Source organism: Copadichromis virginalis, linkage group LG7, assembly GCF_057382275.1.
Source record: "Copadichromis virginalis isolate Kocher_CV1m ecotype Utaka linkage group LG7, C_Virginalis_male_GT1.1, whole genome shotgun sequence".
NCBI lineage: Eukaryota > Metazoa > Chordata > Actinopteri > Cichliformes > Cichlidae > Copadichromis > Copadichromis virginalis.
This window is the reverse complement of record NC_140624.1, coordinates 11,441,464-11,459,532: the sequence shown is the minus strand read 5'-3', so window position 1 is coordinate 11,459,532 and position 18,069 is coordinate 11,441,464. Positions and strand designations below refer to the sequence as shown.

General features: G+C 38.9%; 1 protein-coding gene across 1 annotated transcript; it reads right to left on the bottom strand.

Moving 5' to 3' along the window:
* Positions 1-591: 591 nt before the first annotated feature.
* ano2a (anoctamin 2a) lies at positions 592-16,974 on the bottom strand. The gene is made up of 27 exons (XM_085461725.1): positions 16,815-16,974; positions 16,296-16,619; positions 15,119-15,214; positions 14,763-14,935; positions 14,471-14,525; positions 14,314-14,365; positions 14,161-14,216; positions 13,934-13,981; positions 13,491-13,555; positions 12,992-13,126; positions 12,720-12,880; positions 12,302-12,384; positions 10,545-10,556; positions 10,132-10,206; positions 9,978-10,034; positions 9,385-9,459; positions 8,992-9,193; positions 8,160-8,271; positions 7,403-7,460; positions 7,200-7,300; positions 6,954-7,117; positions 6,693-6,845; positions 6,432-6,484; positions 4,432-4,610; positions 2,665-2,770; positions 1,403-1,988; positions 592-1,289 (listed from the first exon to the last, which is right to left on the bottom strand). The coding sequence occupies exons 1-27, from the start codon at positions 16,959-16,961 to the stop codon at positions 631-633; spliced, it is 3,987 nt and encodes a 1,328-aa protein (XP_085317851.1). The 5' UTR covers positions 16,962-16,974; the 3' UTR covers positions 592-630.
* Between the last annotated feature and the right edge of the window lie 1,095 nt (positions 16,975-18,069).

The following is an 18,069-nucleotide window of genomic DNA, read 5'->3' as shown; positions in this document are numbered from 1 at the left end:
TATTTAAGTGTTTCCTGTCAATAATCAAAGCCCTTGTCCAAGGAAAAACAGCCTTGAGGTTACTACACAACTTTACAATGAAGAACAAACATGAAAAACATGGGGGTCTTTTATTATAAGTTCATGTGTTTATATATCAAAACATCTAAAGATAAACGTAAATCTAAAAGCACATGAGCTGATTCTAGCTGCAATGAATACAGTTTCATCTTCAGCTGGCCTACAAGGCAGCACTGCTGCATGTGTTGGACTGGAAGTAACAGAGGAGCATTGGCTACTGAGATGTGAGTGTAGGCAAAAAAGAACAGCCCAAAAATATACACAGAAATAAAACAGAATACGGTCCAGTGGGTTTTTTTTCACAGGTCATAGCAAGGAGACTTTCAGAGCAGTCTTTCTCTGAATTGCCCAGCACCCCCATTGTTAGGTTTAGCCCTAAACCACTGAGCAGTATAATGAGGAGTAACATGATAAAAAGGAGTTTCCATTTATGTTTCCTTTCACACCACAGGTATATGCAGTGGGGACTGAAGGGTGTGCCTCCAGGCACAGACAGGAGAAGGTTATCTGAATAGTCCTCTCCCTCCCTCCTCCACCCTCCTTCTCTTCCACTTCGCCTTGCAGCTCTCCTCATACTGGTCTGTTGCGCTTCAGTTCACTGGGGGAAGGCGGGATACGGTCTTCCAGCTTTGTAAAGCTGGTGGAATGGCTAGGCTTTTTAGAGTGCTCCTCAGGACCCTGTGCTCTTTGTCTTGGAGGCAGGGTTAAGCACCGGGCTTTGGCCCTGGAGCGTGGCTGTTGGGGTGGAGGGCCTTTCAGCACAAACAGTTCAGTTGAGGCTTTGTGCTGTTGGGCAAGTAGAGGCTGTGTAGATGATGCGGATGCCTGTGTGTGTGTGGGAGATAATGGGCTGGGCGAAGCTGATGATGAAGGGTCCAGGGAAACCAGGGGAATAAGTGTGGACTTCTGCTGGAACCTGGTGAGGCTGGTGGAGTGGCTGGGCCTTGGCAGGCTGTAGCAAGCCTCAGCCCCTCTGTGGCGAGAAGGCAGGGTGGAGCATCGGGCCTTGGCCTTTGAGCCTGGCTCTCTGGGAGGAGGTGCAATTAATGAGAAGCTCTTAGTTTCATCATCTGTTGTTGTAATCCCTTCCGTGGAGATCTTCAGACTCTGGGATGATCCTCTTTTACACGATGAATGTGACAGAGGTTCAGCATCTTTCTGGCATTCTTGTTTGGAGCCTGAGCGGGGAAGCTCCATATCTTTAATTGTGCCCGATGAGGGTTCTTCATCTATATAACAAAAAACAAAAAAATGAATTGTACGATGCAGACAATATGTTTCACAGACAAGATGAACAAAGAAAGAAGAACTTGTGCTCTGTTATTAAATTGTCTCCTCTTACCTAAGAGGCCCAGCTCACTCATGAAGACGTCCAGATCTACAGTAAAATTTTCATTCTCAACTTCCTTTGCTTCATCTTCATTTGTTCTCTGCCCTCCTTTCTCCTTTTCATCACTTTCCTCTTGCTCAAACTCTTCCTTTCCACCTTCTTCCTTCCCATCCTCCTCCTTAACATCTCCTTCTCCTTCCTTTTCTGTTCCTTCGGCCTCTCTGGTTTCCTCTTCACCTTCATCTCCTCGCTCTTCTAGACCATTTACTCCACCTTCTACCAATACATTTCCAATCTCTGGATCACTGTCACTATCTCTGCTCCTTGCATCCAAATTGATCTCAACCCCCACCACTTCCTCTTCCTCCACTTGTACTTCTTCTTGATTTTCTGGTGGTGCCTCCACCACAATGTCTATGTTGGTGGGGAAGTAGGGGGTTGAGGGTTTTGTGGAGTGAGTTTTGGCACGTGCTTCTTGGTCTTGAGTCAGCAGAAACTCCATCAGCAACATGTTCTCTTTCTTCAGCTGTTCCCGCAGAGATCGTGGTACATCTGGGATCATCCAGGCAACTAACATGCTGAGGAACATGGCAAGGTTCTGATAGAAAAAACAAGTAACAAGAGTTTAGATTTTTATTTTTAAAGAGGGTTAAATAGTTTTGAAAGCCAAAAATGTATTTGTTAAAATAATTTTTTTAAAGGTACCTATGGTAAATGGTAAATAGCCTGTATTTGTATAGCGCTTTACTTAGTCCCTAAAGACCCCAAAGCGCTTTACACTACATTCAGTCATTCACCCATTCACACACACATTCACACACTGGTGATGGCAAGCTACATTGTAGCCACAGCTGCCCTGGGGCGCACTGACAGAGGCGAGGCTGCCTATAGGTAAGAAAGCACTATTTTGCTGGATTAACACTGAATGCCATTAGGCAGTTTGCACACTCACTGAGATCACTTTTTATTATAAACAGATAAATATCAGATAAATAGGTCTGGTCACAGTGAAATAGAGGACATATTAATATAAATTATCCAACTTAATATCAAAGACAACACTACTGTCAGATAAAAACTATCAGCAAATATCAGAAGAGGAAAAGTTGGACTGGTGCATCTCTACTTATCTATACATTATATTAACATCCTTTGAGAAGTCACATATCAGCGGGATAGAAAGCTATTCATGGATTTAAGTAAAAACAGAGCTGGAGATACCCTTTCAGACTAAGTGTAGCATATGTCCTACTGTAGCTAAGTAATATTGATACCTGGAAGAAAATTACGAAGGCCAGTTTTGCAGCCAGGACAGACCAGTACTGTTTAGAGAAGGTGTATGAATCTGTTGCCCACGGAGGATCTCTGTAGTCTTTATACCTGACAGAAAGATACACTGTGAGTATTAGCACAGAGAAACATGTGAGAGCACGGAAAAAAATACACACAAAAAAGCTAAAAGCTATCCAAGCCAAGATTTGACAATTTCTTAAAACTCATCCTTGCACACATTTACAGTAAAAAATAAAAACAATTCAAATCCTTTCAAATCTCAAAATTGATTCTTATACTTCTTTTTCTAACCTCTTATTAATTTCCACACAAATACTCCACAAAAAGTTTTATGAATGTTTTGTAAATGCACTAAAACAAAAGCCTGAAACGTCCCATTTTATATACATTAAGCATTCAGAAGTTTCTCTCAGTACTTGGTTAAAGCAGCTTTGGCAACAGTCACGGCCTTTCTTTGGAATGATCTTACAAGTTTGGCACATGATTGTTTTGGAAGCTTCGCCTATTCTTCTTGGCAGAACTGCCTGGTGTCACTGCACAGCCACGTTCCCGTCTCTCAGGTCTTGCCTGTGGTTGGGTCATTCTAGGCCGTGTTTTTGTGTTTGGGGTGGTTATTTGTCATCGGTTGCAAAAGACTTTCACTGAAAATTAACATTTTTTTCTGCAAGCATCTTTATCACTATCCCGTCTTGTCTTCCACGCCTTGTTGTAATAAAAACAAACAAAAAACAAAACATAAACATCCCCATTGCATTACGTTGTCACGAGTGCCTTAGTCTGTACAGACAGTGTTAATGAAGTCGGATCTATTTTCTCCAAACAAAACTATAAACTGCTTGATAAGAAACTGCTCCAAAACTTGCTACACTACCACGAGGGCCTGATTGGTGGACTGCTACACCAGTGATGGTCCCATCTCCACATAAGGATCTTTCATAGTGACCACTCGCTCATTATTTAAATGTGTGAACAAGTCCACGAGGGGCTGGGAGACGATGCAGATATGCTCTCCCTGGCGCTGCGTGATTTTCTCTTAGGTGTTGAATTTCCATGCACAGCTTAAAAGACATGCATGTTAGGTTAAATGGTGATTCTAAACTGTCTGTCTGTTTCTATGTGTTGGCCATGTGATGAACTGCCAACCTAACCAGGATACACTCTGCCTCTCGCCAAATGACAAGTGAGATAGACTGAGAGAGGAATAATCCGTTAAGAAAACTGCTGGCTGTGTGGCTGAATGGATGGATGGAAATTTTGAAGCGGATACTGGATGGATATGAGCATGAATCACAGTATGTCCCTCAGCGTCTGCTCTGTGATAAGCCACTGCTCTTCCAGTATCATACAGGATACGCTACGGTTTGGCCTTCAATCTGACATCCACCATCAACAGGAAGAATTTATATCGACAGGTGTGTGCCTTTTCATATAGGCTGTACCCAGTTAAGTTGCTGAAACATCTCATTAATTTTTAACAGGATGCGCCAGAGCTCAATTATAGCCCTGTAAGGTCTGAATACTGAAGTAAATTGTTATCTTTAATACATTTAACAATACCTTCAAAAAAAGTTTGCTTTGTAATTTTCAAGTATCCATGAAGACTGATGAAAAATGAACCTGACACATGACAAAATGTGGAAATCTTGAGGAAGTCTTTTTGTATATGTTCCAGGTAAAGCGCTAAGCTGCTGGACTAAAGGATTTAAAGAAAGTTCCAGGTAGGTCAAGGTTAATAGAGTGACTCTGACCTGCACATGGATACTCCAGTGATAAGGGTGGTGTTTGGCGCTGTGCCAGAGGGGAAGTTGCTGACATCGAAGTAGGACAGCGAGTGCTCCGTGTATCCGCTCATGGTGCCATTAGCGCTGTACATGTACTGGTAAACCATTCGTGGAACAAACTCTGATGTGAAGGAGATGACAAATGCCTAGAAAGACAAACAAGGGGTGAAAGTTACATTAGCAATAAATAACTTTATGGTCCAATAATAAGAATAACGTAACATTGGTAATACTGTCTACTTTTTTGTCTGTAGCTTTTAAAGAAATATTACACTTTAAAAATAATTTGGTGTTTTAATTAAATTTTTGATTTATGTCTGTGTTAAAATATTACAATATGTGATTTGAACAATTATACCTGAGCCATCAAATTGACAAGATTTGTCAAATATATTATTGTCAGGAAGGGTTTCTGGTGTAATCTGCCAAAACAAACACGTCGAGCTGTGGCATCCCTTTGAGAATAAATTAGCCGAAAGCAGTTTATATATAGATCCAAGCACCACAGATGAGTGCTCCACCACACAATAAAGGATAGTGGTAAGCAGCATGTTTTGTTTTAAAAAGTGGGGTTTTTTTTCACCATTTAAAATGCAATAATATCTACATAACTATCAAACATACAATAAACGTGACATAACAAAATGAATTGTAGACAAAATCTAAAAACATATATATAAAGAAAGTATTATTCCCCTGATGTTTTCATATTAAAAAAGTGTATTATTTTGAAAGAAAAAATGATAGTGATGACATCACTCAATTCCCAGCATTTCCTCTGACATATTTACTGAATTGCTCACAATAAGACCAATGCCTCTTTTCATTTATAAGAACTTTTCTCTTTTATTTTATAATTTCATAAAAAAGGTTTAGTTTAAGATTTTACCTTACCTTTAGTGAATTGTAAGAAAAAGAACAAAATAAAAACTGATTAAATTAATGACTCCAATTTACAGAAAACATTTCTTTCTCATTATTAATCCTCCTTTTGTTTGGTATCTCCAAACTGAGTGGGGCTTTTTTTCCGATCACATCAAGCAAGGTGTTTAATATTTGATTTCGACACATTAGTAATTAGTAACTGTGTGGGTTAGGATATACAGGATTGCGTTATTATTCATTTTTAACTGTAACTCTAATATTTATATTGTTATTAGCAAATACACAAATAAACAAATGTCAAACAGCCACAAGCTGAACAAACCAAACTGTAAATAATAAAATGAAATCTTGTTTCCTTATCCTAAAGAGGCTGAGGAATAATATTTTGTAAAGCCTTTAAACTTGCCAAAAGAATATGGTAACACCAGTGACAAGATGAGTGACAAATAAAAAAGGAAATCAGTATTTTTAAAAATTTAATTTGTTGCATGTCTGTTGTGAAATTTGTAGACCTCTAAAAGAGCCAACCAAAAAAGTCCCGACTATTTCAATTTGCAACTTACATTATATATTATATTATATATTATATTATATTATATTATATTATATTATAATATTATATTATATTATATTATATTATATTATATTATATTATATTATATTATATTATATGTTTAAAAGTACACTTTGTTACAACTGTTCCACATGTGTTTGCAGCATTTCTATGCTATGACACAGAAATGCTGCAAACCAGCATCAAAGTGAAAGGAGGAAGATTTTAAGTATACTGCAAATTCAAGTATATGAGCAATTAAAATAATTTAAAGCTGCATTAAAGTTGCTTTTGAGCTCAGAGACCTGCAAATTGTGCCACACCTCTAGCTGCCATAGAGTGCCTTGTTACAATATTATGAATTTCAGTAAACAGAATTTAATTCGATGGACTGAACATTTGCACTTATTCAGCAAGGACATAGCAGCAGCATTAAGTTGCAGTTAAACTGGAGTTCCCTTCAGTATACACTTCTCTGCCAGAAGTCAAAGGTTATAGAGAGAAGACTCATACACGCACACACACTTACATTGGTGATGACAGAGAATTTGCTGATTCCACAAAGGATGTTGTACCAAATCCCTGGAGATAGCATGCACATGAAAAGAGACAAAGGGGAGGAAAGAAGTGTGTCAATCCATGTGTATCAATGTGTGTGGGCATGCGTGTATTCATGTAAAAGAAAGGAAAGAAAAAGAACTTGATTAGAAATTTAGGGATAGGGTTTTTTTTAGTGTCACATTCACACAGAGGAAGACAGAGAGGACATGAGCACATGTGAAATCTGTACCTATGTCTTTGCACCTCACAGCATCGGGACGCCGGATTTCGGTGACAAATTTTGCAGCGTCGAGGCGAATCTCGATGACATTGTTGAGCAGCGCAAACGCTGGTGCCAGCGGGAAGGAGGCCACAAACAGAGTCACAAACCCATACTGGATTACTGTATATGTCAAGACATGCACACATGGTTACATGTTAATGCAGGTTCGTTGCAGTATTGAATGATTTTGTGAATAAATATATATCCAAGGGACCAGAAGAGACTTACTCATTTCCATGTATTCTGGACTGACACCTTCAAACGGTTCGAGGGTGAAATCCTTGTCAAACTGCTGTTTCGGTCGCTTCTCCTCTGTTTCACTGTCCTCATCTTCTGCTCCTCTATTCTTTCCTTTTTGTTCTTGTATTGTTCTGTACATCTTTTTCAACTTACTGTAAAACAGAAAAGATATATTTACAGAGTCAAATTACAGATTCAAATTCTGTACATTAAGCAGTATCTGGGAACACTTACGGTACGAGTATCTCAAACACATTGTTTTGGATGAGTTGTTTTCCGAGCATGATCATGCTGAGCTGGATGCACAGCTCAATGAGGCAGCCAGGAGGGGCGCACTGTAGAAGGCAAAACACACATTTACATAAAAGACTACAGATCATTTATCTTACACGTACATACACAAAACAATAATCACTGATGTGTGTAGTGCAACAAACCTCCTCCATGCGATAGTCTCCAAAGACATAAACATAATCGCCAGGCCGCCCAGCAAACCTGTATGAGGAGAGGACCAAGTCACGTGATAAAGGAATGAAGACACACAGTGCAGAGTGAGTAGGACAAACTCATCTCAGCAAACTAATCATGGGGCAAAGAGTATGTTTGTGTGAGACAATATATATGAAATGTAGCATATGAAGAGGAAATATATTTAATTTGAATGCAATTTTCCATTCCTTTGCTAAGTAAATACATTAACCATATAGGAAGAGAAAGATTGTGTTGCCTTATGCAATTTCAACAGCTTAATTTCTATCATACTCTGTCACAGTCTGCATAACTATTGCCATTAAAACTGTATAAAAATGTATTCTTTCACCATTTTTTAACTAAACACTGGCATAAGTGAGATGACAAAAGATTGAAAGTGATAGTACTCCATTATGACTTTGTGGTCACTCGCATTTTTCCCTGTTGGCTGTATCTTGGGCAGCAAAAGACGGCAACAGGTTAACCTGCACTCGACCCATGATTACAGCCTTCCCTGTTTGCTTCACAGCCATTGGATACAAGCCAGACATTAGAAAAGTATCTCTCCTGCAGTGCTAATTTTAGAAAACTGGTGACAATCAAAATGGTTAATTATCTCTACCTGTGAGACGACAGACAAAGAATAAAAATGCTGTGTAGTCCCATATCAAATGGGACCCCAGGTCACTTTATGAGCTTGTGAAGAAAGACAAAAATACAGACCTGCCCTTGAAGAAGGCCACATAGAAAATTGGTGCAAAGGCGTTCATGGATTTGAGGAAGAAGGACTTGAATATTAGTCTCTCTTCAAACTCCTCCGTTGTCTTTGGAAGTTCTGTTGAGACATGACTTAATTCTATTAATTCCAATTACAACTTTAAACACATCACCTGCATCATCAGTTTCTTTATACTGGTTACGTTTCACTAACAATATCACCAAGACCTGTTGTACTAAAATACATGGTGAAGTATCTAATCGTGTTAGATGATACAGTTAGTTACATGAAAATTAAAACTCAAACAGCAGAAGGCTTAAAGACAGATCTTGTAAAACAGAGTGGACAATGTTAGAGCTGTCTCAACAACAGTGACACCGTTATAATCAGTAAAGATGTTTCTAGAATAGAATCACTGTGGCTTCGGGTGGTTTTCATCTCTGTGCTGTGTTGCCAGTTTTGTGTTCATACATATAAAGATAGATCACATGTGTGTCTTCACACCTCACCTGCTTAGGATGAGGTTATGTGCTGGAGTGTGAGACTGTAGCCTCAGGTTTATACTGTCAACTGATAATTTTGTGACAATGAGTTTCAGGTAACACAAAAGTAATGTAACAAGTACTGTAATGAATTACTTTCTCCAGGGAGTAATCAAGTAATATAAATTCAGGAAAATGCGGTAATGTGTAATGCCTTACTTTCTTGAGTAGTAAATTATGTTTGCTGGTGAGTGTCCAGTTTTATAACTTGTTTTACCTTCAAGATTTTACTGCTTTCTGTCTCCAATTTAAACAATTTCAATGATTAAACTTTCTAACAGCATTAAAAAAGTACCAAGCTCAGTTAGCCACACGGCGATCGCTCCGTAGACCTCTTCCAACACCAGAACAACCAGCATATTGAGGATGATGCCTGTGGTTGTGACTGTCATCCTAACGCTGGCCTTGGCCTCCGGATCAGGGTTCATGGACCACACACTCAGCATGCAGATGCGGTAAACTGCCACCCCGAACACCGCTGAGAAGGTGATGAATATCTGAAGACACAAAAAGTTTATAAAAACTTTAAAGTTTATATTAAAATATAAAAACCTTCTGATTACTGTTAAATACAAACAAATAAAAATACAAATAATGATAATAATAATAATAATCTCCCTTAAGAAATCAAATCAACAAAAAAGAAAGATAGAAATGTGAGAATAAGAAGAAAGTATGATTGCAGTACCAGCAGTAGTAAGGTGGATATATTGATGAGATAACCTGGCATGTGATCCTCTATGTCCAGTGACTCGGGCTCTTGCTGCCAAGAAAACATGCATATTATTTTTGTTCTCATCATCGGTATATGAGTTAGCACTGTGCATTAATGCACTGCACATGTTCTACACACACACATGCACACACGTTTTTGTTTCTGTCTGGCAGGTGCGTGTTTGCCATCTCAAAGGACAGAAATCCCCTCCCCTTCTTCCTCTGCTCCCTTTTCCCTCTCCAACAGTAATCTGGGCTAATCTCAGGCAGGTAAGCTGCTTTGGACTCAACCATCCACAGTAGGTGTAGGGGGGTTTATTATGAACCAACATAAAGTCATACACACACAGGTAGTCTATATTAAATCTACAATATATGAAAAACCCAGATAAACTGTAAGATTTGCTTTTCTGGCAGTAATTCACTTAACTTCATTGAGAATAAAGTAAATCGGGGAGTGACATTATCTGCTAGCAGTAATGAAAGAAGTTTAAATACAGCCCTGCCCTTTACCCCCAGCAGCTCTGTCCACATAATGTCCTGTCACTCAGGGCAGTGTAGTGATACCTGGTAGGCCAGCATCTGGTCTGTTTCTCCATCTCTACCGTCCCCAGACTGAGTCATCTGCAACAGAGGAAAAAAGACACAGTGAGTGAGTGAAATCTGTGTCTTTTGTGTGGCAAGTTATAAAACTGAATGTGAATAAAAACACACATTATACCTTTTTTGCAGACTGTGCTTTCATCTTGGCTTTTTTCTCCTGCAGTGCTTCTTCATATTCAGGTCTCAGCTCCTCCTGCAGTACACACACACACACACACACACACACACACACACACACACACACACACACACACACACACACACATTTAAAACACATGCACTAATGTCTGGCATCTGCCATTACAAAACCATTTATTTTGTGTGAATTATTTACACCTTTAATGTAAGTGATTTCAATCTGCAACTGTGACCATTAACTGAGTTTTTCAATTGCTGATGTTTAGTATTAAAATTCTTAACTGTAGATACACAACCCATTAAATGCCAACACATTAAAACATTAACAATGAATTTATTTCACAATGCATAAAAAATGGCTACAGAAACTTGCGGGTAAAGAAACCTGCCCACCTGGACTCGCTCCTTCGGGCAGGAGACAAAGTGACGAATGAAAGAGGCAGAGACAGATATGCACACACAGTTAGAAAGGGAAGAGAGAGAGTAAGAAAGATTAGCTGTTTTCATAAATGAATGCTGTTCATGAACTCTGTAACACACAACAGATAATTCTCTGTGTTATATATTTATTCAAAAATAGTTCATTTGAATAAGAATTTGGAAAAAAAAAAGATGGATGGACGGTTCTGGGGAGGGGCCACATGTCGTTGCTATGAATTTCATGAATTTCAACTATTTCTAAGACACACTCATTGGCTAGTTTATTCAGTACACCTTGCTAGTCTCTGGTAAAGACCCACTTGAGCCTTAGACTTAACAAGATGACAGAAACCTTCCTGAGAGATTTTGGTCGATATCAACATGACAGCATCACACAAGTTGCTGCAGATTTGTCGGCTGCAAATTCAACATGGCAATCTCCCATCCCACCACATCCCAAAGGTCCCCAATTGAATTGAGATCTGGTGTCTGTGGAGACCATTTGAGCATAATGAACCCCTCGTGATGTTCAAAAAACCAGTATGAGATTATTTAAGCTGTGGGCCATGGCATGTTATTCTGGGGGAAGCAGCCATCAGAATAACATGGTCATAAAAGGATAGACTTATATTCAGGCAGGCTGTGGTGTTAAACAATGCTTAAGTGGTACTAAGGAGCTAAACGTGTTCCAAGAAGATATCACCTACATCATTAAACTGAACCGTTGACACAAGGCATGACAGAGTCTTTCTGTTGCTCATGTTTCAAAATCTGACCCTGCCATCCAAATGTTGCAGTAGATATGGACCATTTTTTTTTCTACTGTGCACCTTTGGTGAGCCCAGAGTAACTGCAGCCTCAGTTTGTAGTTCCCAGCTGACAGGAGTGGCAGCTATCCACTTCAAGGTTTGATGTGTTGTGCACTCAGAGATGCTCTTCTGCATTCCTTGGTTGTAACAAGTCGTGATTTGAGTTACTGTTGCCTTTCTGACCTCTGGCATCAGTATGGCATTTTCTGGATATTTCTCTTTTGGACTTTTGGATCCTTCTCTTTAAATTTTAGAAATGTTTGCGGGCGAAAATCCCAGTAAAAAACTAAAGTAAACAGTTTTTGATACTTGGACCTGGATCTTGGATCTGAGATCTATAACCATGACATGTTTAAAATCACTTTATTCCCCATTCTGTTTGAATTTTAGCAGAGCATGTTGCCTAACGTCTATATGTTTAAATGGATGGAGTGGACGAATGGAGCTGATGTTATGCGATTGGATAGCAGGAGTACCTAATGAAGTGGCTGGTCAGGGTACATTCTCATGTACGTCCGCTGGATAATCTCAAGCGAAGTTCAAACAGCTATAGTTGTTCTAGGCTGTGTCTGTGTATGTTATGACCCTGCTTTGTCATACTATCCAGGAAATACCCTTTAAGAACTCGCCAATCCCATTACCGCACTTAACACCCTAAACACATGGATACATGGGTGCCTACAGGTATGTGTATGTAGGGGATGGGCGGTGTTGTGAAACAAATGATAATCTACAAGGTAAACCACAACTTATCCCTGCCGTCAAGTGTCAAGAGGTTAAAACTCTGGGCTTGACTTACATGGGTTATAAAAATAGAAAGTGAAAAAATAAAATTATGTAATAATTTGATTGATTTTCATTTTCAGTTATTAGAGCATAGTTTTTTTTTAATTGTACAATATGCCAAATCTACTTCATTACCTCCTCATCCTCGAGGCTCGTCAGGTCCCACGTATGTTTCAGATACATCTGCCGCCTTTTCCAGTGCTCAAGAAACCATGCAGCTACAAAAAAATGAACATAAGGAATTCAGAGAAATTAAAAAAAATATAACGATTTAAAAAAAATTATTTGCATTCACTAGGTTAAAAAAAATCTATTTTGGCAGGAAATTTATTCACAAACATATCCTAAATGTGAATGTGTTCAGAAAATTAAATAAGCCTGTTTTTTTACAAAATAAGTAGCTTCATATCTTAAAATGTATATCTGGGTAAACTGAAAGTTGAATTAAGAAATCTAAGTGTTTATTAAATGTCTGTCTATCTACTGGAGTTGCTGTGTTAAAACTTACTGCGTATGCTGTAACAGGGATATGCATTAAAGTGTGTATAGTTACCCCACAGAGACATGAAAATAGCAAAGAGGACAGTGGCTCCATTGTCAAACAGGTATGAAGCTCGGGCCAATGAGCACACCGAACTCAGACGCCAGTAGTCGCACACGCCATCACAAAGTGGACACATGGTGATGTTCAAGCTGTCATTACACGTCTCCTGACTTAAATACACATGTTAAAACAGCACATGCATAATAACATTAACACTGTGTGTCAGTAATACACTTTTGATAAGCACAAACAGATTTGAAGACTAATTAGTATCTACCCACCTTGGCACATTGGTATCCACAGTAAGTATGCCGTATAGGAAGACAATGATGCCCAGTACTGAAGGAGGGATGAGGAGCTGAGTATAAACACCCAGCCATGCAAAATACAACCCAATCTGTTCTCCAAAGTACTTTCTGTAAACAAAGGAGCAACGTGCAGGCTATACATTTTTGTCAAGTGGAAATGTGAAGAGCCAAGGACATATGCTATTTTAGACTCAAGCGGTGTTCAATTTAAAAACACAAGAAAAAACTGATCTCACCTGAGAAACATTAGAAACCTTAACGTTTACTTGGCACATCTATGAACTTTATTATTAATAGTAGAATTAGTACTTTTAGTTTAAAACTTTGACTTGGCATCTCATCTATAATAATAATAATAATGATAATGGCAAGCCTTAAACACCTATATTGTTTCTTAAAGATCAGTATTAGTGGCTGTAATGAACAATACACTAAAAGCTAAAGCTATAGCTAGAAATTCATAGCTCAGTACCTGATAAGATCTACAGGCTGGTATTTATGCATGACTCCATAGTTAGCCCATTCTTCATGGAGGAGCTGAAAGATGCACAAGAACATGACAGAAAAGTTTATAACAGTTAATAACTAAAATGTCAGATGCAATGTTTTCAGGCCTTTCATTATAAATGTCAGACCTGTGGACCTCACCCAGGGTGTTGATAGTAAATAATCAAACTGTATTAAGATTTGATTATGTATGAAAGAACTCAAACTACTGGATCACATATAGATTTGTACATTGTATTATTTTTAAAATATGTTAGCGCCTAAGCGCTCTGAAGCTTGGTTAGCAACAGCAAAGATTTTATCCCTTAAATGAATGTATCACCTCCATCGACGTCATCAAGGATGTTCCAGAGGGAAAAAACATTTTGTCAACACATGCTTATCCACATCCAGTTAGAGAAAACTCACCTGTCTATCATTTCTCTGATCTTTCCCTCCTCTCCTTGTGAATGACCCCTAAAACAGAAAAAGTGATCAGCTCTTTATAAGACACATAGTGGTTTACTTTAAATCATATTAAATCCACAGGATTGAGTGAAGATGAGGTTTTTAGGAGTTGTACATTTTTTTGTTACTTATATACAGTAACTGAGCAGAACAAAAGCACTTCAAGCAGAGGTCTTCATTTTACTTACGTCATGCAGAGGGAAAGCAGCAACATAGACACCCCGAGCCAGTAAAGAGTTGATGCCTTACAACACAAGAAGGTAATGTAACACACAGGCAGTTTAGCTACGACTGTCAGCATGACTCTGAACAATATGGAACAGAAAAAAAGTAGATCTCACCGGTAGTTTGGCAAGAGTGTCTGCAAGTAGTACGTGAAATAATCTCAGCTACCTAGAAGCACACGTAACATAGTATAGAAATTTTAAGTGAGCTCATTTATATTTAAACTTTAGATTTCAGAATCTTTTTTTTCATGACAAAAACTCCCGGACTCACTATTCTGCTCCGCGTCACATTGTCAAACAGAGTCTCTGTTGACTTGATGTCATAGCTGTAGGGACAAAATAAATTAGGGTTAAAAATAAAGGCTGTTCTCAAAAGTTTTGCGAATGGCAAGTTCCTTTTTTGCGTGTTTCAGTGGCATACAAAGTTCTGAATTATCTTTATATTAAAATATAATACCTACTGAATACCACTTTGATTTTTCAGTCACCAATAAAACTATGTGTGTCCAAAGCTAAGATTGTCCTTATTATTCACCAGTAAGTGTGATCATCTATGTACTCACAGATGGAGTTTGTCTCTGATAAAAGGGTGTTTGAGGGTTTTAAAATTGACGCGTGTCTGGGAGTCCCTCTGGATGTCAAAATCGGGGACGTCCGGCTGAAATGGTGTGTTGATTTTAGTGGCAACAGAATCCCACATCCCAGCAATGCCTGTCCGTTTCCGCAATTCACATTTCTACAGAAAGACGACACACATGAAAAACATTTTGATCAAAGCTACTTGGTCATTTTCCACAGTTTTCCAAACTGCAAGTCCCCGAACCAAATTAAAAATCTCAAAAAAAAAGCTCAAAATGTACTAAATAAAACTGGAATTTCACTGACCAAGATATGTTACTGACTGCGTGAAACTGCTGACCTTTTTTACTGCGACTTTGATCTTCTGCAGCTCCGCTTCTCGGCTCAGTATTGACCATGGGATGTGCAGTCGAATAAACCCCATGCCGTTTGACCTCTGCACATCAGCACACATATTGCCAGAGAGAGTCATTAGAAATGTGAAGATGGCAAAAAATTACATTCATAACTAAAATATATGCTTCTCTAAACCTGTCAGGATGACACATTTGATTATATTTGATGAAGCTGTTTTGTAAGAAATCCCATTATCACAAATCCAGGACCACTCAATCCTGCAAAGTATGGAAAACTGCAGATAACTGTTGGGACGCTTTCCTGCAAATTGCAATGATGTACCCAATTATCGGTTCTGATAATACGAAATGTGGTCAGTTACTGAGCTTCTTGAGCTCTGTCTTCCTGTCTGCCAAAGCAATTACTGCAGTGACCACATTGCTAGGCAGGTACAGCATCACAAGCTCAAACATCACCTCCCAGATATGGCTATGTTGTGCATTTACAGCAGTAAATCCGTAACAGCCTTTTTCACATGTATCCTGAGCCTCAATGGGGACAAGTAATGAATATTGTAAAACATAATAATGTTATTGCTAGCTTTAATAACAAAAAAACCTTTCGATGTTATAGCTAAGACATGATCAAGCACACTATTCCTTTACATATAAATACTTACTAGTCGCAGCCAAATACATGTATGTGGCAGCCAGCACACGCTTCACAGTATTAACTCACTGTTTAATAAGGTCCTATAATCTGGCCTTTGGCTTCGCCCTTACAATCAATGCTCTTAATCCCCATGTAAAACAGTAGCCAATTTAACCTACGAGCTCTGCACAATCAAATAGACAGACAGAAAAATCACACACTAAATGCATTTATGTGCAAAGACACAAATAGGATAGAAACAAACCCTTTGTACATTGTGTTCATGAAAAAACAAATCCGGCACTATTTTGTTGTTAGTTGTGTATTTTTTAATTTATTATTCAATCATACACCACTGAAATTAAGCATTCTATTGTGCAGACGAGGCTTCTAGCTTCAGCGGGCAGGCTTATGGTTTACCTGCTGGGCAGCTGTCCAATCATAGGATTTGTGGTCGAATCACTTAAGGGCAGTCCAAAGCTGTAAACAACAATATTCACTGTGAAAGCTCTGTAAAAGCACATACACACCTCCTTATCACGCTCAATCTGTAGCCCAGCCTCCAGCAGGCCTGCTTCAAACTCCTCCCTCATTAAAGCTTTTTCCTCCTCAGTAAGCTTAGACTCTTCCGCGTCTCCCGCATGAGCTCCCGGCTCCCCAGACTCTGCTTCCGCTTCCCATCGACCTTGTATCGGGATTGTCATTGGTATAGGTATCGGTAGACTCCCGTTAGATGAAAGGGAAAGACGCGACTTTGATGTTCTCCTTTTTTTGTATTTGTAGCAAAGCACGTAGTCCACTTTCCTCTTGCCATCAGCAAAAAAAAGCCCAGGGCCAAGCTCAATGCCAGACTCCTACCAAACCAGAAAACAAATATTATAATTTGGCTGAGTGATGAGATAAAGGCTGTGATTTTAGGGCGAATACTGTACAGGCAACGTGGCAACAGTTTAAATGTGACATCTCCAGAATAAGAAAGCAGAGCTGTAGGAGGAAAAGATGCGCTACAGACGTGGGATGTTAAAGCCAGCGTTCAGGTGCAACCATACCGGAGGTGGAGGCTCGTCATTGTCATCGAGGTTGACAGGGCCTCCATTGGCGGCGTCAAGTCCGAGCCCAGACAGTGATCGGGCCAATGAAATAAGCTTCTGTGAGTGAAAGGACGATGACTCACTCATTGCTGTGGTTAAGGGCATACATTCGTTTCCGTTTCATCCCTCTGTGGGCACATGAAAGAGAAAACAAGAGTTAAGTGTTGCCAAAGGCCTGCCAGGAGAATATTAATATATAACTTAATGCAACTGTTTTGTGCTCTCATTCCTGTAAGTAAAACTTATAAGTATAACTTATAAAGTGATGACATGTTATCTAACATTCATTAGACCTCCTAATTAAAAGAACAAGGAAGCGAGTCAAGGTTTATTTTAATTTACCTTTAATTATTATGTTTTTTTTAAATGCCCATTTAATTATATATCAAGTCAAGAAGACTTTTTTTTTGTCGACCTAACAATATACACTCATGTATACAATGGGATAAAAAATCATTATTGTATGGGAAAAAACAAATAATAAAACTGAGGCAAATGTTGTCTTCTCAGTCTTTTTGCAGAAAATATGAAATATTTAGATTGATCCTTAATTTAAGGTCAAATAATATATCTGAGAAAACAGTAGGGGCTCTTTCAGACTGACAGATAAACTCAAAGCCAAAATTAAGCTGTCTTGTCTCCCTTTTTTTTACTCAATTGAAGCTGTAGGCTCAGATTAAGCCCACACTGCAATCCAAGCAGCACAGGCTGCAATCTGTTGGGACAATTTGGTCGCTGAGCTCAGACTCTGGTGCTAAAGAATGAAGCGGCATCTCGAAAGACTGTGACTCACACTCTCGCTATTGCTGTGAATCCCTTGAATTCACAGAAATAAAATATGGAGTCATTTCTTTGGCTTGACTTGGAACTCTACATTAACTTTTCAGCACAATGTAGACTTTTACACAGCTCTTTTTGAGGCTTTTGGAAGGTTTTTTTTTAAAGTCTTTTTAGAGCAGATCAGGTGAGGCATAGCAAAGAGCAACAAAGTCAGCTATAAGAGTTAGACATTGTGATCACCAACCCAGGACAGTGAGGTTTGTGGCCCATGTGAAACCAAAAGGCGAATTTGACCTTTGCTTTGAGCACGTTTGTGCATACTAATGCACTGAAACAGGATCAGAGCTCGTAAGATTAAATACGTCAATTTCACTTTCATTATTATTGTTTTCTTCGAGCTTCAGTTATTCAAAAGATGTAACAGTCCATTTAG

What these genes read in the sequence shown, in the direction of transcription:
- ano2a (XM_085461725.1), bottom strand. Translation starts at nt 16,961, where the DNA reads ATGCCCTTAACCACAGCAATGAGTGAGTCATCGTCCTTTCACTCACAG. An exon ending in ATGTGACGCGGAGCAGAATA is followed by an intron (nt 14,366 to 14,470) that starts GTGAGTCCGGGA and finishes GTGTGCTTCTAG; the next exon opens with GTAGCTGAGATTATTTCACG. An exon ending in CCTTCGTAATTTTCTTCCAG is followed by an intron (nt 1,989 to 2,664) that starts GTATCAATATTA and finishes TTTTTCTATCAG; the next exon opens with AACCTTGCCATGTTCCTCAG.